This window comes from Podarcis bocagei, assembly GCF_964188305.1.
Source record: "Podarcis bocagei genome assembly, chromosome: 2".
NCBI lineage: Eukaryota > Metazoa > Chordata > Lepidosauria > Squamata > Lacertidae > Podarcis > Podarcis bocagei.
The window spans coordinates 61,357,605-61,380,910 of NC_138126.1; the positions used below are offsets into that span (position 1 = coordinate 61,357,605).

General features: G+C 45.3%; 1 protein-coding gene across 2 annotated transcripts in view; it reads left to right on the forward strand.

Annotated features, from left to right (window-relative positions):
* MST1R (macrophage stimulating 1 receptor) overlaps window positions 1-21,391 on the forward strand; it is a 62,733-nt gene extending 41,342 nt beyond the window's left edge. The window contains exons 7-21 of one of the 2 annotated variants that reach the window (XM_081185814.1): window positions 3,096-3,270; window positions 3,841-3,986; window positions 5,647-5,808; window positions 6,731-6,824; window positions 8,552-8,779; window positions 9,412-9,558; window positions 11,430-11,592; window positions 11,841-11,933; window positions 12,389-12,583; window positions 13,270-13,350; window positions 14,444-14,625; window positions 17,376-17,485; window positions 18,225-18,390; window positions 19,583-19,719; window positions 20,719-21,391. In XM_081185814.1, coding sequence (XP_081041940.1) covers window positions 3,096-3,270; window positions 3,841-3,986; window positions 5,647-5,808; window positions 6,731-6,824; window positions 8,552-8,779; window positions 9,412-9,558; window positions 11,430-11,592; window positions 11,841-11,933; window positions 12,389-12,583; window positions 13,270-13,350; window positions 14,444-14,625; window positions 17,376-17,485; window positions 18,225-18,390; window positions 19,583-19,719; window positions 20,719-20,953 — 2,314 coding nt within the window. In that variant the 3' untranslated portion in view covers window positions 20,954-21,391. The remainder of the gene's footprint in view (window positions 1-3,095; window positions 3,271-3,840; window positions 3,987-5,646; window positions 5,809-6,730; window positions 6,825-8,551; window positions 8,780-9,411; window positions 9,559-11,429; window positions 11,593-11,840; window positions 11,934-12,388; window positions 12,584-13,269; window positions 13,351-14,443; window positions 14,626-17,375; window positions 17,486-18,224; window positions 18,391-19,582; window positions 19,720-20,718) is intronic. The other variant, XM_081185815.1, reaches the window with a different exon arrangement.
* Window positions 21,392-23,306: the final 1,915 nt, after the last annotated feature.

Below are 23,306 nucleotides of genomic sequence, written 5' to 3' on the forward strand. Positions count from 1 at the left end.
AGCAGCAAAGAAATAACGACACAGGGAAGCCTGTCTTTCCAAAGACAGGTTTATTGCAGAAAGATAACAGAAACACCTCCGGAGCTTTCGGACATTTTTGCTTCACGCCCCCAAACACAGAGAAAACAAACACTCTTTATATACTGAGCAACTTAACAACTTAACAACTTAACGAGCTTGACTACTTAAAGTCACATGACATTGCTAACTTGCCAGCGTCTTAGGTTTCACACCCTAACAGTTCAGTCATTGAGTAATTGGCCCCTTTTACTTAGCACAGTGCTAGCCATGTGGCTAAATCCATCTCTCTCTCATTTAATCAATGTATTCATAGACTAGATGCAAAATGCGGGGCTTATGGTTAGAATATGACTTTTTCTAGAGTTCCTTCTGGTACTTCTTTCTGCCTGTGTGAGGCCCTCAGATGATGTCATAGCAGCCTTACACTTACATGTTGAAATCAGGAGAGGAGACATTTCTGTGTGTCACAGTTTAGACATTGGCAGCTTTCCCGGAGCGGAAATGAAACAGCAGTTTCTACTGTTCCTATTAGTACAAATAGAGTTTCACCTCCATGGCCCATGCTGGAATCAGTCATTCTAGTGAGCTTTGATCTGCATTAAGCAAAAAACTAAAACCAACAACTGAGCATTGTCTGGCAGCATTTTATTTGAGAGGGCAGGTCATATTTGGGTAAGGAAATGCCTCTTAAAAACTGTTTAGAGGGAGAAACAGAGGTATATAGGAAGACATAACAGGAGTCACAGTTGTTACGTCTTGCTATCGCCACATCCATTTTTCACATCTAACTCTGGACTCGCAAATGGAATGGGTGAATTGAATTCTTCCATTCCGGAAATGATCAAGTATTTCCAAGCTGGAGCTCTTGCTTGACCCAAGCTGATCCATCACCACAATCCCTACTGAGGATGATGATAAGCCCTCTGTGAAGGAAGCAGTTGATGGAGTTATAACAGCATGCTGGAGCCCAGGCATTGTGTATTTACAGAAGCTGACTCTCTGAGTTGACCCTGCAATATGCAGGTGTGCATTCAAAGAAAATTGCCACAATAATATGTATGTATGGACCGTATTCAACTAACTTTTACTCAGAGTGAACCTCTTGAAATGGATGGGCCAAAGTTAGCACACCATTTTTTGCCTAATTAACATCACGAAAATTAGGGTGTGCATTAGATTTGATGGCTCATTTATATTCTCCAGCAAATCCTTTTTTGGTTTCAAGGTTTTGAAAATTGAGGCACACATTAGATTCAATGGCACATTAGATTCGCGTAAATACGGCAGATTCAAAAAACCATGGGGTAATCAAACATAAAACCTAAATTTCTATATTTTTCTGAAGGTGCTCATCTATTAACAAGAATAAAAAGGACTTCTCCTATCCTACCCCATTAAAAGAGAAGCATTAAAACAGACCATAGAACATAGCACATTTCAGTTTAAATTGAGATCCCAAAGTCTGGGTGAAGAGGAATGCCTTTGCCTCGTTCCTCAAAACTGGCAATTTTGGCATCGATAAGCTTTTCTGGGGACAGCATTCCATAGTTGGGCAACTACAATGGAAAAGACCCATCCTCTTGTTGCCAGTTTCTGCAAACACACCCTTCAGAGATGAATTGCTGTAAGGGAGAGATGCAGTACATTATCTTTCTTTTTTTTAAAAAAAATATTTTTTTATTGATTTTCTTTCTTATAACAAATATCCATCATCATTACTAAACATTCATTTTCCAGTTTCCCCCCTCCCTGTTGACTTCCCTTAGCTTCCATTTCTGGTTTGTTACATCAAATGATACAATCTGCTGTTTGTATTTAATACTATGTTGTCCCATTGTTATACTTCTTGTTCTCTTTAAATAAAGTTGTAAATGTTTATTTAACCCTGCCAGTGAGTTCATTTTTTTGTTGTTGTTTCTGCAAATATGTTATAAAAGATTCCCATTCTTTTTCAAAGTCACTATTGTCCTTTTCACACAACTTGTCCGTTAGTTTTGCTAACTCTGCATAGTTCATCAACTTTTCTTGTCATTGTTCTTTTGATGGTATTTCTCCAGTCTTCCAGTTTTGTGCTATTAAGATTCTTGCTGCTGTTGTAGCATACATGAATAATGTCCATTTTTCTTTCAGCAGCTCTTGACCTAAAATACCCAACAAAAATGCTTCTGGTTTTTTAACAAATGTTATTTTAAACATTTTTTTCAATTCATTGTATATCATTTCCCATTTTTTTTAAAAAAAATTATATTGCAATCCCACCACATATGGTAAAACGTACCTTCCCCTTCTTTACATCTCCAACAGTAAGGTCACATCCTTCTGACAAATTTGGCTTGCAGGTGTAGGGAGATAAGGAACTGGCCTGCAGGTCAGATAATGTACTGCATCTTTTTTTTTTTGAGGTACATTATGTGACCTGCAGGCCAGTTCCTTATCTCTCTACCCCTGCAAGCCAAATTTGACAGAAGGATGTGACCTTACCCACCTGCCATCACTATGACATCAGCTGATGCTGCACTTTGAAGCCCTGATTGCTGAGACTTCAAAGCACAGTGCGGGCTGTTTGAAAGCCCTTTTGCAGATAGCCCTCTCTGCTCATTAAACCTCTAAAAACCAAAGCTACTCTTTGAACCTCCAGCTTTCAGAGGTTCAAAAAAGAATGGAATTGGTTTCCATTCAGTTGAACTGCTTCCTTCTGCTGGAGCAAGGGAAGCAGGCACTGTTCATCAGCTGATGGGAGCGCACCTTGCTCCAACGAAGCAATAACCTTGATCTTATGTTAAATTCATTAATATTCCTTTGAAGCCACACCCTCATGAATAACATCAGGTGTAGGGTAGGTAGGTGTGGCTTGCCTGAAACAGCTCTGCAAGTCAAATGTGGAGGTCCAGCTTTCCAGGTCTGGTTCACAGGCCGAAAGTTCCCCATATCTACCCTAAGATTAGTAGTGTACAAGTGAACTATTTTGAATAATTTTCCATTTCATGGTGCTAAAGAGCCACTAGACTTTATTAGGCAGATCATAACCACATGAGTTTCTTATGCATCCTTTCAGCACCCTTTTTGCTTTCCAGGTACAGTGAAGTGCCGCGCTGGAAAGATTACGTTGAAGTTATTGTCTGCACTTTGACACCAAAAGAGGAAGTGAACATGCTGGGGCCACAGAAGGTTGAGGTCACTGTTGTAGAGAAGGAGCACACCCCATTTTACATCAGTGGCTCCTCAGTCCTCAGTGGCTTTGAGTTTAAGGTGAGCCTTGGTTTCTTTCCACTACCTTTGCTCCTGCATGCTTCTTCATGGCTGTTGTTCATTGATGTAATGAGAATTTAATAGACCCGCTAAGAGCCAGTGATAGGCGTTCTGGTGCTCTGCAGCTGGTGTTCCATGGGAGCTAGTGGTGCAGAGGCATAATGCAAGATTGCTGATCTCAGCTACTGGGTTTGGGTGCTTTGGTGGGAAACCTGCTTTGTATTTTTAAACTCCCAGGTCCAGCCCTGGCTTTTCTGCTTAAGAAATCTCTAACATCAAGTTTTATTACTTGAGAACAAGTAATCAGCCACTCTAGGCAAACACTTCTCCAGAAGATGGTCTTGCAGCCTCTACTTTTATTCTGTTTTATGGCTGTTGATCCCGATGGTCAGGATTTCTTTTAATATTTTACACCAAACTACCTTGCCACAGCTTAAATTCATTACTTCTTATCCTTACCTCAATGTCTGTGAAAAACAGTGGTCTTCCCTTTTCTATCTCTAAGTTAGTTACAGGGCTCCGAGAGTTTGATACAGTGAGTTTAGCATTTCTTCTCTTCACTATCAACAGCTGCCTAAAATAACTTCTATCCATCCACCGTACGGCCCACAGGCTGGAGGAACAGAGATCTTTATCCAAGGACAAAACGTTCTGGTGGGAGGCACAAGGAAGGTGATGGTTAATGGTCGGGATTGTCCCTTGGTCTCAAGGGAAAGGTATGGCAAATAGTGACACTTAATTGTAACATTGGCTTGTCGGATTGGGAATTGCATTCATGGCCTTTGATAAAGGATAGAGCTATGGTTTTCAAAATACATTTAGAAAGTTGATTAACACATTTTTGACCACCTTCCAGATATGTTGGATTTTTCTCATTTTCTAGCACTCTAGCATTAATGTGAAGCTAGTGGACTGACCACAGACATTAGCTAGGCTGGTTTGAGGCAACCTTATAAGATGTTACCAGCTTCCTTATCTCTCCAGTTCTTTTGGTATTATCTCCAGGAAAATGATACAGAGTATCTAAATATAAATGGTCAGTGTTTGAGGTGTCAAAAATATCCTTCCCACATCTTGATGATGCAACAGACAGCTCTTTTCCTGTGTTCTTTTGTGTGTAAATCTGTGGTTGCCTGCCCCTACACCAGTCATCATCTTCTTCTTCTTCTTTGGCAATTGCTCGTAGTCATACTTTCCTAATGAGTCACAGTCTCTATTGCTTGTGTGAAAGCAAATGAACCGAGTAGAGCTTTGCAGGGCATGTGAGTTCATAGCCATCTGCCCTCTCCCTTTGTTATGAATGGTTATGAATACTCCCATAACCATGCTTACTCTAGGCAGAGGTATGTGAGGGAGAGGACAGCCACCACTCCTCTTATCAACCATCTTCTGCCTATACAGTACTGTATGGAAGGAAAGTTTTAGCTTGAACCCACTATTTTTTAAGGTTCCTCAAAATGAATGAGGATGACTTAGGATCTGGTTACAACTTCAGTGGAAGATAGAAACATGGTTTCGCATCTCTTCTGTATCCCATAGTGCATGGTGGTTGTGGTCAGGGCTGGTGCCAGGCCATGGCACAGTGCTAGTAGTCCACTCCTCAGCACCCACCCCAACCAGGACAGGACCTTGCCTTACTTGCCATGGCTGTGGAGGCTGCCACATGCTTTCTCAGCCTCCATCTATCCCCCATATGCTTCAGATGGATGAGGAACAGCACTTCAGAATAGGAACTAAGCTTGGTTCCCATCTACAGCCACCATCTTAAATTACCCACAATGCAAAGCTCAGACCCATATAGCCCTATTAGACTATGAACCTATGAAAGCAACACATTTGCTAGATCTATGTAGTGGGGCATGGCATTTTGGATCCCTTAGAATTGTGGGTGTCCACTATAGATGGGGAGCCAAGCTGTTAAGCAGCAGCAGCACTTCCACTCACCAAAAGAAAAGCATCCAAGGTGAATGGCAGCACAGCCAAGGGCAGAGCAGTGAGGGGACCCCCCCCCCAAGTCCTTGAACCCCTCAGCCAGTGCCTGACCTAGCTGGACCACGGACACCGGGTCTGGTTATGCTGCATCTCCTTAACTAAATTAGTCATGCTCTTATCAGGCTGGGCCACATGAGTCTTGTCAGGACCTGCATCCCTGGTGAAGCATTCCCACATCTCCCAGAGTGAGCAGGCGCAGATAATTGTGTGGGGGACCCCCTCTTTACATGGTGGCAGTTTGCAGGCATGGCCCAGCACCGTGGCATAACACACAATAATGCAATTATGCAAAGGACTGCCTCCACCCTGACCTTGTGGAGGATGGGACTAAATGGGAGATGGCTGAGCAGGGCCTTACCATGCTGTTTGTCTTCTTTTCCCCAGCCAGAAAGAGGAAGCCATAATTTGTACCACCCCTCCTGTGAACAACCTGGGCAACGCTTCTGTGACTGTAGTAATAGATGAACAGCCGTTTCTTTCTCCGAAGCCCTTCTGGTATCGAGAAGATCCCCAGATACACCATATCTCTCCCAACTGCAGCTATGAGTGAGTGGACACCCTTATTCAGCCTTCATGAACCTGGTGCCCTCCTGATGTTTTTGGCGCGCACACACACACACACACACACACACACACACACACACAGCTAGCACTGCCTGGGGCTGCTGGAAGTTGTATTCCAAAACATCTGGAGGGCCCTTGGTTGTCAAAGGCTGCCCTCATTCTTGGAAGAACGTCTTCTTTCCGTCCTGTGTCATTGCATTCCCTATTCTAGGCTTTCTGTGAGGCACGTCATGTTATTTATGAAGCAAAGTTCCTGGTCCCAAGCCATCAAATATCTCATTTAACCAAATTAAATGGAAGCTCCATAGCAACAGTGCTATTCAGTGCAGATAAAATGTAAAGGGACCCCTGACCATTAGGTCCAGTCGTGACCGACTCTGGGTTGCGGCGCTCATCTTGCTTTATTGGCCGAGGGAGCCGGCGTACAGCTTCCGGGTCATGTGGCCGGCATGACTAAGCCGCTTCTGGCGATCCAGAGCAGCGCACGGAAACGCCGTTTACCTTTCCGCCGGAGCAGTACCTATTTATCTACTTGCACTTTGACGTGCTTTTGAACTGCTAGGTTGGCAGGAGCAGGGACCGAGCAACGGGAGCTCACCCTGTCGTGGGGATTCGAACCGCCAATCTGCTATTCAGTGCAGATACCCAGAGGTAAGTTGCATTGAGGTCAGTGGGACTTAATCCCAGCTAAGTGTATGTAGCATTGGGCCTAAATCTCATCCTAAATAGGCCTTAGACTGGCCTACACAGACCTGGATGTTTATAGCACCAGGAACTGAGAACTGGATGCACCATTACCGATTTCCTATGTTTACTGCTCAGGTCCGCCTACACAACCAGGATATACCTGTAGGATCTCTTGATATGGAAACTTTTTCACAGCCTTCTGATTTTTATTCTTCAGGGGTTCAAATATCTCCATCAGTGGCACCAATTTGGATTCAGTGTATTATGCAAAGGTGCAGTTTGAGTCTGCCGGCGTGCTTACTGAAGCTAAGGTGGGTATTCTAGGTGGAGGGAGAGAAATGAAGTTTGCAGTCCTAAGCACACTTTCTAGAGAGCAAGTCCCATTGGCCTGAGTAAACATGCTGCATATATAAGATACTCACCATATCAAAGTGACCCTTCTCCATGTAAAGAAACAAAAAGGACTTACAGTACTTCAGAGGAATTCTGTGTTTAAGCATTAGAAATTCTTAGTTTCAGAATTTTAGATGTCTTCTGTGAAACAGATTCCCGCAAGTGTGGGACACCCAGTAAGAATACCTCCCTGTATGTCCTTGTAAGGACTTGTCTCAGAGATGGACTAATGGAGAGAATGTTCTCTGTCAACCCAATAAATCATTACAATTTGAAGGGGGGAAGACAGTCTGTAGTGACGTTTTAGCTCACCAAGAGGTAATGCAAAAGCAAAGTTTGTGCGGGAAGGTGCCTCCCTGCTGCTAAATGAGTAAGAATATCCTTGAATAGTTCTTCCAGGACTACCTAAAGGCATTTTCTTTCATTTGTGTGAAAAGCTGAACTGAGGGGCACCTAGCTATGTATAGATTGTGGTTGTTTTATCCTCAAACATTTACATTTCCTTTATGGAAAGTACACTTTTACAACCTTTTTAGTCGTCCCCACCCCCTTATATTTCAAGTACTCGGTTGCTGTTGTTTTTTACTTTATTTTCATTCTTCTTAACAATTTCTCCTTATGTTTTGCCTTAAATAAACCTGGTTGTGAATCTGCTCATTGTAAAACCTTTCCCCATCAAATCACATGAAAAGTGCTGGAATTGTGAATAGTTTGTTCAGCAATTAACATCCTTCAGAATTTTTATCCTGGATGATCGTATCATGTCTTGCCGTGGCAGATTAAAAAATCATTTTTGTCAAGGATTGGAAAAAGAGACCAAAAACTGTAGGAAAGGGATAGAATACTGTGCAGGGTATAGAGGAGGAGGAGGAGTTGTTGTCGTCTGTATTTGTAGGCCACCTTTCAGGGTGGTACCAACACATTTAATAAAATGCCAGCATGAAGAGTAGATAAAAATTGGATTAAAAAAAAAGTAAAATGTGCTTTAAAAAAATATTCAGAACTGTTTAAAGTAGACCATTAAACAATAAAAATGCTAAGTTTCTCTTAAAGAATAACTTGGTGAATATTAAATGATATAAATATATTAGCCCTAATTTCTAAACTGAATCAATGTCTTCTATTGAGTTAAAGGAATATTTTCTATGAAAATGAAGAACTTGTTCAATTATTTCTCAAATATGAATTCTTAAACGCTGCCTGATTTGCAGATTTTAGATGTTTACTATTGTTTAGGAAATATATGATGAAGTATCACCGAGAGACTTGATTATTATTATTATTATTATTATTATTATTATTATTATTTAAATGTGCCCTTTCCCTCTCACTGATTAAATCATGATTTAAATCCCATCGATTCAGCATGGTAAAATAACAGTGTCAAGGAAGCAACAAAACTGATCATTAATAGGTACAGAGCAGGCAAATTAAATACAGCGGCACAGAATGCATAATTAAGCTATGGAATTTATGTAGTTGGTCTTTCATGGTAAGGCATATTTTTCAACCCCTGAATTTCACACTGCCCTTCCTATTTAGTTTACAGCAAGGTGTGCCCTTGAACAGAATCCAGTGTTCCAGCAGTGATCAGATAGATATAACTAAGTCAAATGAAGTTAAACTGTTCTCTTGGTGTCTTCAGGATTGTAAGGGGGAAAGGTCTGCTACGAGCCTCGTGTGCCAGAGTCCTCGCTACCCATTGGAAAACAAGGCAGCGAGCATTCATGGGAACCTGAAGATCTTGATGGATGGAGCTCTGAGGCACCAGACGTTTCGCATCCGCTACTACCCCAAGCCAGTGATTTACCCCTTTGAGCAGCAAGACCAATTGTACACAATCAATCCAGGAGAGGATGAGATCGAGATCCATGTATGTAATTGTCAGTCGGGCAACAATATGTGTGAACAATATTGCTGTGCCCACCTGAGCAGTGTGGCATCAGAAAAACCTAGGCTGCAACCCTAGGCAACACCCCCCCAACACCTGGGAATAGGTTTGTACTTCTGAGTAAACATGAATAGGATCACAGCCACGGAGGACATAGCGGCAGTGTCTGCTAGTGGGGTTTTCTGGGAATATGTAATTCTCTGCACAAAGAAGCTGCTCCATTGTTGGCTGTTTTGAAGTTTTTGTGAAGTTGCAGTGCTCATATGCACTCCTTCCATAGGTTGAAATTAACTCACAGAGCCATTTAGCAGCATATGAATTGGCACCAAGAAATCAAGCTGTATATAGTGAAGGGGGGTAAATAAAACGGCAAGGGTGGTGCTGCTGTTTATAGTTCCCCATGTACTAGATGTGAGCGGGAGGGGATTGGGATGAGGGTAGGGATGCTAAAGCGTCATCAAAACAGTTGCTTCTGGATAGGCAAAAGTGCTTGTGGATTCAGAGCAGGGTTACATGGGAGTCTGGGAAACATGGGGAAACTAAGCCAAGAGGCCCAATGAGGAAGATATTTTCCCGAAATGGGTTAACGTATATGTCTTTATTTGTTTGTACAGCATAGAGGACTGGACGCTCTGGCAGGCTGCATGGCGATTTCTATGACCGTGGCTGGCAAAGAATGCCACCCCACTGTGCTGAAAAACGAGGTGACCTGCCGAATCCCCGGGGACCTGAACTCCCCTCTGCATCATTTGCCAGCACAGGTGAAGCTTGCAACAGTTCTCCACAACCAGCACTGATGCCATGACATGCTTCTCTCTCTGCCTCCTCTGGCCCATTCTCCTTTTTGCAGCTTGGCCTCCTCCCATCATGTCCATTCTGGCTGCTTATTCCTCTGATACCTTTCAGTCACTCATTTGGTTTTTCCACTACTGGCTGCAGAGGAAATGGAACTGAACAAACGTGGGGCAGTAGCTCCATGCATTCTCATTCTGACAAACTTTTGCCCCCTTACTTCTGCTTCTCTCTCCTTTTAAAACATATAGGCTATTTAACAACGCATGTTTGAGAAGTAGCGAAGGCAGCAGCCAAGCATGACATGGCTCCCAGGAAAACTGATCTGGGTCGCATCCTGTGGATGTGTCATCCCACATCATCTATAACATCTGGCCTTTGTAGCAACTTGTGAGCTCAGAGCAGACTTAATTCTGACCTTTAAAGAAAGTCTTTAAAGAAATACCTGGCATATCCAAACCAAACAAGCCGCAGATACATTTTTACAGCAGAACATTGGGAAATTTCTGGCTCCATTTGGCACTACTCCTTAGACTCATTTTTCATTAGGAAAGGGTTTTTCCGTGTCTGGAATTCACCAGGGACTCCTAATAGTTTAAATAAATTTTAAAAATCCATCTGTGTATCCACAAGACTCTCAGGAGTGGGGGTGAGAAAGAGGTGGATAATCAGTTCTGCTGCCTTGGAGTTCCTGCACTGAACAGCACATGGTGAAAAAGTTGGTTCTGGTGCCCATGCTTGCATCACTGCCCACATTCTAGATGGCACTGATTTTCAAGGACACACCCAGTATGACTCTAAATACTTTCCCTGGGTCATTCTCTGCTGGTGTGTGGGCACTCTCTGTTCTCAGAGGCATTGCTACAGGCCAACTATGGAATGCATGTGTGTTCTCTCTCTCTCTCTTTTTTGTCTGGCCATTCCAGAGTTTAGAATTTCTTGTGTGTGTGTTTTCAAGTTTATTTGTGCACAGAGCATGCCAAATCCTGCCTAAAGAAGGAGTTGGCTACTTGTCTTAACTACTGAAGAGGGGGCGTGTGTGTGTGTCTGTCACTTCTATAGATTCTGTGAGAGAAATTACACTGTATATGTGACTCTCTGATTGCTTCCTGCCCCTCTTGGGTTCCTTCAGGTTGAGAGAAGGACAATGGGGAGGAGATGTTTATCCTTTTCCGTACTAGCTGTTTTTCATCCTCAATGTATCACTCCCTGACACACACCCTTGCTGCTTTTCTCCTCAAGGGAATAAAAGACACAGCTCTGTACCATGTGTCCTCCTGCCATCCTGCTACCCTCCCTCCAGGACATTTCATGGTTCTCCTCCTCCTCCTACAAGAGCATCACAACCTTAGCAGAGATGCCTTCTTTGCACTTGAGTCTAGACTTAAGGAATCCTGTGCAAAGATGAAGCCCTGCACTGCCCCCTTCCCATGTTCTCTTTTCTTCCTGCCCTGTGATTCCTTCTACCGCTGTCATCATCCCCCTTCCAGGCAGGAAACAGACCAAACAGACGGACTCCAACAGCCCCCACCCAAAATGTCACCACAGCACACATGGAGTCTCACCAACTATGCCCTTCCATGGAATCCAAATCTTGACTGACCACATGCTTTGGGACTAATAGTGCAATGTACACAACAGCCCTCCAGGCTTCTAAACAACCTTGGATATTTGAGTTGCTCCCTTTCTGTCCAGCTGGCAATCTGTTATACAAGTTTACTAATGTGTGATAGTTCAGTACGCTAAAGCTTTCTACCTCCTGGCTCCTTCCTGCCCATTGAACGCCATTGCTCTGGCATGGCTGATAATCTGCTTCCATCATGTCCTTTCCTCCTTTTAGATTTGTGTGAATGGAAACTGCACAGACCTTGGCTTTGTGGTTGTGAAATCCTCCTTATCTCCTGTTGCTGTTACATTGGGGGTCGTTGTAGCCATCCTATTCCTCTGCTTCTTGGTATTTTTCGTGATGAAATTCATGCAGCGGAAAAAGAAGAAGAAGTCAGGTAAACTGCAAGCTACTCACAAAGCTTTCTGATCAGAGCAGAGCTTTCAATAAAGGTATTCATTCAACTGCATTTCTCCAATATTTTAATGATTGTGCTGGTTTGTGAGGTCTCCAGTCAGAGCATTGGCATATATCAAATCTGGTTTAATAACTGGGCTGGCAAGATGGGCAGGGTTAGGCATGGCAGGGAGAGGCTGGGCGTACAAACTAGGAAAGAGAACTGAGTGTTCCTTTTTGTTTCTGCAGGAACTGAAAACTTGGAAAGACTCTCAAGCCTCAACAGGGGCATGACGAGCATCCCTCTCCTTCCCTCCAACCCTAATTACACAGATACTGCTGGTAAGGATGCATAAAGAGACGCTTAACTGCTCCTAGTGCTTTGGAGCAGCTGGGATAGGGTCATATAAGTGGTCTGGTCTAGTGATTTCCTGCCATGGGATTGCCTTGGCTTGGGCAGCAGGCTTAGTCGTATGGTATATTTGGCTGTGCACTAGCAATCATGTCCCAAGTTGATACCAGGATTCCCATCACCATCTCCGCAGTTCACTCTAAATGGTCCTATAAACAAAAAGCACTGTGCTCAAACACCTATCCCTTTCCATGCCCCAGTTCCTTTGGTCGTTTTGTTTGGGAGGAACATGTGGCATTCCATTGACATGTGGGGACACCGTCTTGCCAGGAATCCAGAAGTGACCCTGTGGCAGGAGATGCAAAATGAACAATTATTACCATTTTGCTAGCACCTATCTAACGCCAGTCTCCTCTCCTCTCTTCTCTTGATGGCACTGCTCTAGCAGAGCCCCGTACTTCTAGAGTGAGTCTTGGAAGTGCCTCTTACACAGGAAGCAGTGACGGTTCTGCCATGCCCTTCATGCGGGTTCCTTCTTACTCCATTAAAAATTTTCGGCCGCAACTCTTAGAAGAAGTGAAGGACGTTCTAATCCCCGAAGAGCAGCTGGTTATGCAACAGGACCAGATCATTGGCAAAGGTAAGTGCTCTTGAGGTTGCCTGTATCAATCACCCATGGTGTGCAAAGCTTTGTTACAATTTCTACAAATTGTGTTTGAAGAGTACCTTACCCACCCACACCACCATGCTAGATGCGTTTTTAGGTGCTTTTCTCTGTTAGGCATTTCTAGTTACCATATTGAAAGCACAGACTTCAGGGTTACTTAGGGTAGCACCCCATGAAGTTGTCCTACTAGCAGAATGATTTCTGCCTTTGCAACGGGACTTCATCTCCCTCTGCTTTCTCCACAACCCTTATCTGTTCTCCTAACCCTCTGGAGAATATATTGGGGGGGGGGGTTACTGGCAGAGGAAGTCCCATTGCACAGGCAGAAGTCCTTGCACTAATTGGACAACTTTGTTGGATGCAGCCCACTGAATTCTTGTTCAGGCTTAAGTGTTTCAAACTAAAAGCCATAACAGGCACCCACACCCATGTTATCCTGGTAAACGTGGCAAGTCGTCACAGTGTTTTCTGTTCTATTCTGTGCCTCCAGCACAGAAACAGCCTATGTAGCACTCTCATGTTATGCTGCACTCAGGTGTGCAGCCTTCTAACTGCAAGAGGCTGATGCAAAAACTCAAGGGAATGGATTGGGCTGAGAGTACCTGGTTTGCATGCTGGGCTGTGTGTCTAGTAGGTTTTTTGTTCTTTTTCCTGTCCAGGTCACTTTGGGAGTGTTTATCATGGAACGTACATAGATTCGGACCATAGACATATACACTGTGCTGTTAAATCTCTGAACCGTGAGTAATCCCTCCTTCCTCTCACAGCAGTGGCAACTGCACTTAACTGTCCTGCAAAAGCAAGCCAAGGGATGAGGGGCCTGTTCCCTCTCCCTCCTCACCAGCTGCTCATGCCCCATTGTTGCTGTTATTTAAACTTGAAGGACATGCTCTATGTCCCTCTTCCAGCATTGGAGTGGACAGTTCCTAAGAGTGTTCTGCTTGCTTAACAAATAAAAGTGAATGGGCTCTTCCACCCCCTCCCCTCCCCTGAGAAAAGGCGCATCATGCTACTTTGACTGGACTATAACTAGCATAGATTCAGTTCTGTAGGGGAAGACTTGGCAATTCAATCATCGAAGGAAGGCCCTTGGATAATTCCTTCCTTAAATGGCACCGTAATCTGGATTCTAGGGAGACTTGCCCTACTTTGCACTCTCCTTCAGCTTTGCTCAGTGACATGGTACAAGGAGACACCATTAGCTTAAGTGCCATTTTCTGCGGCAAAGTCTTGATGTCCCTTTGCAATGTCATTCCACTCAAGAGTAGGTGGATATAGCTGTGAAGAGAGGTTGGGGATGGGAAGACATGCTGTTAAAGCTTCCCCAAGGAAGCTCTTTGACACACTTCAGGAAACAGTCCTGGACTGGGTTGCGGGGAGAGGCAGGGATGCTTTTGTAACCAACTTCTGCTGTTTGTTCATCATCTCCAATGAGACATACCAAAGGCTTCCAGTTCAGCCAATCACCTTCAAGGCCTTGTCGGCCTTCTGAGTGTAGTCTCAGAAGAATCCTCCTTATCAACAGCATCCCCTGGGGCCTTGGGAAGCAGAGGGACCCACGTGCCACATTGACCTAGCCCTGCGCAGTTCTAACTCCAGCTAGGTATCCCTCTCTTATTACCTGCAGTGTTGACATTCAAGCGTAAGTTTAACCTGCTGCCATGTCCTGTCCCAAGTCCAAACGAGCTACTTGTGCCATCCATAATGGATCTTGTGTTGCTTTCGTGCGCACCTCCTGCACTCCAGTGACCCATTTCCCAAGAGTTCTGCAGTTCCTTGTGTGGGTATGCTGCTCCGATGCCTTTTCACAGCCTGCTTCCTTTTCTCCCCCAGGAATCACAGACTTGGAGGAGGTGGAAGAGTTCTTGAAAGAGGGGATTCTGATGAAGAGCTTTCACCACCCCCACGTCCTCTCTCTCATTGGGATTGCCCTCCCTCGGGAGGGGCTTCCCCGGGTGGTACTGCCGTACATGAAGCATGGAGACCTGCGGCACTTTATCCGTTCGGAGGAGAGGGTGTGTACTGCTTCCCACTTTGGGTTTATGCCAGCAAGTCAGCCCTTGGAGGGCTTGCTCTGGGAGATGAGCATCTCAATGCCAATATGCTGACTTCCTGATCCTGAAGCTACCGTTGGGTTGAGGGTGGTTCACACCCACCTAGTGAAGTGGAACATTTAAGGAAAGGGGGTACTGAGACAGTGCTGTGTCAGACCCTTCCTTCCTCTCCCTTTCAACTCTGGTCGGCTTTTGCTTTGGCCTTGTGAACCCCCTACATCCCTGTTGCAGGACGTCTTCCTGTTCAATCACTGCAGTTTTTGCACATTCCCCCAGTTAGGTGTTCACCACCATGGAATGAACAATGAGTCAACTGAGGGTTTGGGCCCTCCCTCCCCCAGGTGCAGCAGGGAGAGAAATCCATCCTGCAGCGCAGCAGAATTTGTTAGCTCAAGCATTCTCGTCAGGTTTCTGCCAGAGCCTTCTATGTGTATGAACCACCTTATTTTTGCAGTAGCTTCTGCTCTTGCAGCCGGGACCTCAGCATCCAAGGAGCAGAGGTTGTGTGTTTTTTTGCTGACTCGGAGCCTTCTTGAGCAGTAGGAACGTGAGCTGGTGGCTGATGTACCTGCTGCTGCTACTGCCAGAGACGCAGAGCACAATCGTGTCTCCCTCCCACCCTGGCCAGTGCAGAACTAGCTACTCTCTGCTGAGAGCTGCAGCAACACCATCTTCCCTTTCACTTTGGGGAGAAAAACAGAGCCAGGGGTAGTAAGCAGGCTTCAGTTTCACCACCTCTGTAGCCACTGTCATCTTCATCATTACTGCTTGCAACGATCAAATAAGTGGTACAGTTACCATTATTGTGTGTGGCCACCTAAGGGTCTAGCATTTCTACATAGGAAACAGCATTAAAACTTTGTGTACACTGTCAGGTGTGTGACCACTCAATACTATGTGTATACATGGGATCATTTCCCCGCAGGTTTTGTCTTATTTCTACATAGAAACATTTTATCTGTGCACACAATATGTGCCATGTAGCCTCATTTACAAAGCAAGATTTGACATGCACCGCACATTCCCATGGCAGATTTAAGACAGGGAAGCAGAAGCCCTTCAGACCATTGTCATCTTGCCTAAGTCTGGAGTTTGAGCAGTGACCTCTGGCAGCACCTGCTGTGTCTGTCTTAAAGAGTTTGAAAACAGGCCCCGCAGCAATGTCATCTTGTATCCAATGATTACATACAGAGAATTGAATCTTTATGGGGATCTAAGCCAAGCCTTCGCTTCCTTCCAGCGACTTGTCAGTAGCAAGGCCTTGGGGGATGGTGGGAAGTAAAGCTTTTCTTGCAAAAGCGCTTTTCAAACGATTGCAGCGCACCGTCCACAGACCTCACCTTGAAGAGACTGCTGTTTGAGGTGCAGCACACTTTTAGAGCAGTTGTACGTTCGAAATAGGGACACTTGCTGGGGCTGCTCATTCGCTGCCATTGTAAACACAGCACGGAATGTTGTTGCATGTGTACCTTGTGTGCTTATTGGACGCAGGGGGAAATGTCATAGCAATGAGCAACAAAACTCCTTGGGAAGGGCAGTGACTCAGTGGTGCAGCGCATACTTTACATGCAAATGGTCCCAGGTCCACTCCAACTTGGCACCTCCCAGTAGGGGTAGGAATGTCCCCTTCCTGAAACCCTACAGAGGTGCAGCAAGTCAGTGTTGACAATACTGAGTGAAATGAACCAATAGTCTGACTCGGCTTCCTATGTTCCTTTCCCTTTATCAGCCCTGTTTCATTAGCTAGCTGACCAAATACAATCATGGCCAGTTTTAAACCTTTTACAGCGGTATGATTTTTTTTGCAATATTTAACTTCTTCTCCTCCAACCCTAAAATAACATGTGGCTTTAAAAAGAGAGAGAGGAGGAGTACCATCACCTTTACTTTACCTCTTATGTTCAGATATTCTATCCCACTATTTTTGCTGAAATGTTGCTCATGGGACAAGGGCAATTTTAAAAAAAGTGGTTGGGACACACTTTGAATGAGATAGGGGAGAGGCAATGAGAGCCTCTGCCCACTAGGGGGCCACAAAGGCATGCTCATACATAACGCATTATTATAAAGTCTTAACCAGGGAAGCTGCACATAAGACTGTATTCGTGCGTCAACATCAATTCCACATATGGCTTGCACCCTGCGCAGGCCTTGTCAAGTAATGTGCAAGTGTCTGTGCCACGTGCGCTCCCAAAAGAGAATAACTTTCTACTGGCAGAAAATTCCCACAGCCGAGTGTCTGTCGGCTCATGCGCTCATCCCATAGGACAGTGCGCATGCAGGGCGCACTCCATTTCCCACCCAGAAGTGATATCCAAGTACAGTGGTGCCCCGCAAGACGAATGCCTCGCAAGACAAAAAACTCGCTAGACGAAAGGTTTTTTCATTCGCGATTTGCCTCGCAAGACGAATTTTCCTATGGGCTTGCTTCGCAAGACGAAAACTTCTTGCGACTTTGTTAAACCGTTTAAACCGTGCTTCGCAAGATGAAAAATTCGTTAGACGGCAAAAATTGCGGAACGAATTAATTTCGTCTTGCGGGGCACCACTGTAGCAAATTTCCCCCATGTGAAGTAGCCCTGAAATTAGCTTCAGCTGTGCTGGCTTGAGGGAGTTACAAGCAAGCAGTTCAGACCTCGAGAGGGGCATAAACTCTAGAGCCAGATGGAAAACTCATTTTAAGTTTCCTCTCCCTCCCCGCTCTTCCCCAGAACCCGACTGTGAAGGATTTAATAGGCTTTGGGCTGCAAGTGGCTCAAGGGATGGAATATTTGGCCCAGAAGAAGTTTGTGCACAGAGACCTTGCTGCTAGGAACTGTATGTAAGTATTGAAATGAGTGGGTAGAACATTGTGGTTGGAGTGCTGGACTGGGGCCTGGGAGGCCAGGGTTCAATCCTCACTTGGTCATGAAACTGACTGGTGGTCCTGGGCCAGTCACTCTCTCTCCCTCATCCCTAAGCTACCTCTCAGGGTTGTTGGGAGGATAAAATGGAACGGAGGAGAACTCCGTGTGCCACCTTGAGCTTGAAGGAATATAAATGTAATAAATAACAAATACCTGGCTGGGCCTTCAGGCTTCCTGGGTGTGTCTGTCAGACATCTTCCCCTGTCAGCTAATTTATTCCCTGTGTTTTGACAGAAATAGGCCCTCCCTGGTGTCAGTATAGATATTCCCTACCTACAGCTGCTTTACCTTTGCACCTACTATTTTTGTGGAAGCCTTGTATTAGCAGGCAGAACAAGCCCCACAAGCTTCTCTCACTGTGCGACAGCTTCGCCTTGGTTGGGAGGAGCACCTATTCAGTATGGTGGTTGCTCATTACATGCAGGGCTAAGCTGTTCTCTCTTGCCCTTCTAAAAGCTGTTTGGGAAACCGCTAAGCGCTCATAGGTCTTGAAAAGGGCTGCAAACGCTGATTTCTCAGGCCTGGGCTGAAATGTCAAAAAGTCCAGAAGTGGGACTTGAGTCGCTTAATGGTGCCTCTGTGACCGAGGGACCGTAATTCATTTGGCTGCAGTGTGTGCTCTAAACCCTCCCCTCTCCTCTCTGTGCTTTGCAGGCTAGATGAGACCTTTACAGTAAAAGTGGCAGACTTTGGGCTGGCCAGAGACGTCTTCGACAAGGAATATTACAGCATCCGGCGACACCGCAGAGCAAAGCTGCCGGTTAAGTGGATGGCCCTTGAGAGCCTGCAGACCCAAAAATTTACCACCAAGTCTGATGTAGTAAGTGCAAGCAAAGGCAGTGGGGGCTGTTTAGACATGGGAACCAGGATCATCTTCTTTGGCAATCACTCATAGCCTAGTAAGATTGTCTTCCATGAACAGGGTCTTAACAGTGAGTCCATAAGTGACTGTGGAGGCCAATTCTGGATCCACACGTACTTTCACAGTGAGGACATAGGTTTCTGGGTGGAAGTTGATCATGGTGAGGGTTTGCCAAGCGTATCTTCCTCTTAGCACGTTTCACCCTTTCATCCTAAGTTTGAGTGTCTTCAAAGTCCCTGACACCTTTGGTAAAGGCTGTTCTCCAATTGGAGCGATCGCAGGCCAGTGTTTCCCAGTTGTCTGTGTTTATACTACATTTTTTAAGATTTGCCTTGAGAGAGTCTTTAAACCTCTTTTGTTGACCACCAGCATTACACTTTCCATTTTTAAGTTTGGAACAGAGTAGTTGCTTTGGAAGACGATAATCAGGCATCCAAACAGCATGACCAGTCCAACGAAGTTGATGTTGAAGAATCACGTTCACAGAGTTTCCTGTCCTAGCTGTATAATTGCTGCAGTGGGAGTGGGGAAGAGTTTTTTCATCCCAAGGGCCACCATCCCTCATGGTAAACTTACCGAGGGCTGCATGGCAGCAGTTGGTGGGGCCAATACAAAAAGTAGGTTGGCCATCCACATAAACGGCCACTCATAGAATCAGAATTATAGCGTTGGATGGGACCGCAAGGGTCATCTAGTCCAGCCCCCTCCGATGAACTCATATACATCCACACACCTGCACAGTCATACCTAGCCATATACAAGCACACACATTCATTCACACTTACTGTCTCTCCGACACAGAGCTACTTCCAGACTCTCGCTAATCACTGAGTGACATAACCCATAAGACTCTCTGGATTACGTGTGCATATTGTTAGCTCATGTCAGAAAACAGACCTCTTGGCTGCCCAAGCTAGCCAGGGCAGGCCTCTCTTCAATGTCTTTGTGTCCCTGTGCATGAAAGGCTACATCTCGACACTGTGGAAACACGTGATGCTTGGTAGATGGGGGATGCTGAGGAACCAGGCGAACCTCTCCTGGGTGCCCTCCTAAGCTGTTTGCGCCCCTTCTGGGGGTCACAGATCTGCACTGCCACCTGTGCGTCCTGCTATATTTGTTCTCCATCTGTTCATTCTGCTCTTCTGCCCAGTGGTCCTTTGGGGTCCTCATGTGGGAGCTGATGACGCGAGGGGCTTCTCCGTACCCTGAAGTGGACCCGTATGATATGACCCGCTATTTGTTGCGAGGAAGACGGTTGCCGCAGCCAGAATACTGCCCAGATTCTCTGTGAGTATATATGAACTTGGGGCAGGGCTGTTCAAAACCTCTGCCTTAGGGAAGGACGGGTTAACAAGACCCTTGAAGCATGTGGAGGGATAGGAAGGCTGAGATGGCATCCAGCTGATCTCCACTAGGCTACATGAAAATGTGTGAGGAGAGGCACAGGCAGTCATATTTGGGGGAAGTGTTCTAGAATTCTATGCAGAATTATGCATATTAAAAATGTGTACCCCAATAAACTGGGGTGTGTGCTATACCTAGAGTATATTCCCCTGGCAGAGGGGAAGGTAAAAAGAAGCTATAATTGAGATGGTGTGGGGGCAAAGGTTGGGCTTACTGGAAGAGAAACTACTCCTTTCTTTTAATTGGCACCAGCCTTTTAAAATTCATTTTTTCTGTACAACCCTTACTGCTAGCCTTTCCCGGCATTCTCAGTGAACAATGAGGTTCAGAGACCTGATACTGTTCAGATGACCCAGATTCCCAATGTGGTGAGATTTGCTAGAGACAAACATCCGGCGAAATTTTTGGAAGTGACTGCAACACAATATAGCACTGCAATGAAACTTACCAAGTCCATCAGACTTTGGGATTCTTGTGAAGCCCAGAAAGCCTGTTCTATCAAGTCAGATTCAATGCTGCCTAGAGCTGCCATGAATATCCAGATTGATAGACCCTCTGAGGGCCTCCATCCCTTCCTTGCAGTCCCCTCCCAGCCGGGCATATCATAAGTACACAGCCTATTTGCCAGATGTTCGATGTTCCAGAGCCCCAGTTTTCTATACAAATCCCAGTAAACATGAGCCAACAAGCAGGATCATTGCCTGTGGGCCAGGGGTTGCTGGAGAATGAGGAATGGGAATGCATGGCAGATTGTTATCTTGGAACGTGCCCAGGAGATGGTGTACGGCTATGCAGTACCACAAGTCTACACTGTCCTCAGGCTTTGAAGCTAGAGGTCTTGGCCTTACATTCCCCTGCTGTAATGTGTGTTTAATCTGACAGGTACACCGTAATGCTGAATTGCTGGGCCCCAAGTCCTGAGGAGCGACCAACTTTCTCTGCAGTAATCCAGGAAGTGCAGCATATTTTAGCCCGTCTAAAGGGGGAGCATTATATCAACCTGAATGTCACTTATGTCAACCTTGATCAAGACCAGCCTTTCCCCCCTTTGACCAGCTGTGAGGATGATCTGGACTCCAGTGGGCTGAGTGAGGAAGAGGCTGCTACTGTGCACTGACTGATGCAAGGCAACTCTCAGGTAGCACACCTGAGTTGAGCCTAACACTATGCAAGCACTGCCAGCCTTTCATTTCTCTGACTGAGGAAGCTTCCTGACTCATCCTCCATTTGAGCCTTGGCTTGCTGCAGCTTGGATTCTCCAGTTGTCCTGCAGCTTCCCTTCAGGCATCTCCCACCTATGTGGGTTCAAGAAAACCGTGGCTGGAGACCTTCTGCGATATGATTCCCCTTGCTAAAGGGCTCAGGAAAAGGCAGAAATAAGCTCATCCCTTCCATAAGAGGTGGGGGCAGGTCCCCTTACCCCTCTTAGAATAGTGAAACATCCAGAATATGTGGGACCTTGGGTGCTGGCCTGTTTTAGAAAGGGCTATAAAGTAATTTAATGTCTCAGCCTGTGGCTGAATCTGTATATAAAGGAATAAATTGAGTGTTGTTTGCTGTTTGTTTCAAGGACTGTTTTTCAAAGCGGGCCTTTCCGTCTCATGTGATGCATATACACGTGTGCTGTCAGAGGGTCTGTATTGCTAAGATGGCATCCATTATGCAGTGGAGCTGCAGGCAGAATTGGGAAGCAGGCCGAGTGACCCAAAATGCCCTCTTTTCAACATTGATCAAGTCTGGCCCCCTGGCCCTCCCAGCTTGCTTAGCATCACATTGTATTGCTCCAACAGCGAGTCCTTTGTCTTTGACAGCTCTAAGTGGCTGCACTTCCCATGAGTTCTTCACTCCAAGGTCCTTTACTGAGTCAGCCCACAGAGCTACCTGTTGTCTGACTTGCGAAGCTAGGAGTGGGGGAGTAATCGGATTCCGATTCCAAAGCTGACTCCCCTGATTCAATCTGGGCAGACCATGACTGATCCACTGAACACCTGGACACAGTCCTCTTACCCTTCCTCTCTGGGTAATCCATCTTCTTTTCCATTCAGAGGTGCTCAAGTGAAAGATACACAAAGAGTCACACTCATCAGGTAATTGTGTGTGATCTGTGTCTTGTGAATGTGCATATCTCTTGTGGTGTGGCAGGGGGCGTCTCCACACCCAATTCTGGCCATGTAGGCCCCAGAGTGTTAACCAAGGGATGGAGTCTGCAACTTTACTCTAAAGTAAGATCCGCTGTGTTCAAGGAGCCTGGGCTTATGCACATTTAGCTCAGGACATCTTATTCAGCTTTCCCTCTGAACTGGGTTCTCTAAAAGAACTGGGTTCAAGTCCCATCTCTGCCACAGATCCATTAGGTTGGCCTCAAGCATGTCTCTTGGCCTCAGGTCCTCTATTTATAAAAATGGGAATAACGGCACGCTACTTCCCAGGATTGTTGTGATGGCACACACAATAAAGGTTGCTTATGAAACCAGTTATTGGTGCTAGCAAGGGGATATCATTTAAAAAGGAAGTATAAAGCAAATTTTATGGTTAAGCTAGGGCTGTGGAAAGAGATCTGGGTTTAAATTCAGCCCCAAAATTTCACTGGGTAATCCTTGCTCTCAGCCTAACCTACCTCACAGGGTTGTTGTGAGGGTAGGCTACAGAGCAGGAACCATGGAAAATGCCTTAAACTCGGAAGAAAGACTGGATATAAATGTGGTAAATTGTAGAGATGGCTATTGCTAGGTATGGAGGAGGAGTCCATTCAAAATGAATTCATTCAGGGAATTTGGAAGGTGTGGCCCAGTTGAGCTTTCCCACTTTGCAACACCTCTTGCACTGAGTGTCTGTTTATATAGCAGTGCATTGATTTTTTTAAAAAATCTAATCATATGCAAAATTATCCACAAAATACACCTCATGTAGTCCTATATATCTGCAGCATTATTTTTATATGTATGTATTTTTATACAGCTATGCGTTATTATATGTGTCAGTTTATGCGCTGGCTACGTTAGGAGACCTGGCATATATATGCATATAATGTGCATTTAATATTAATGTGAGAATAGTTTGTATTTTTAGCTGGGCAGGTTAAAAAATAGTAACTCTAATTAGAAAAAAACCTCCATGTGGATAAGTTTGACATTTTCAGAAAATTCAATCCCTAGCTCTCTTAGTTCTGACTGTTCTGGCATTTTTCAACAACTCAGGAGTAGAGAACTGTTTTCAGCTTGAGGGCCACATTCCAGAGACCACAAGCCAGAAGTGGGCGGGGCCAGAAGCAATAATAGGTGGAGCAACAAATGTACATTTTACCTTTGCACAGTGGGCTAGTTTCTTGCAGACACACACACACCCCCTTATCTATCCTCCATCCAGGCAAGGAAAAGGCATTGTGGGTTCAAGAACACCTAACTAGGCAAAACCAACTAAAAAATGGGTTCAAAGCAGGGCTGGTGAGGGCCATGGCCTAGGGCAGAGCT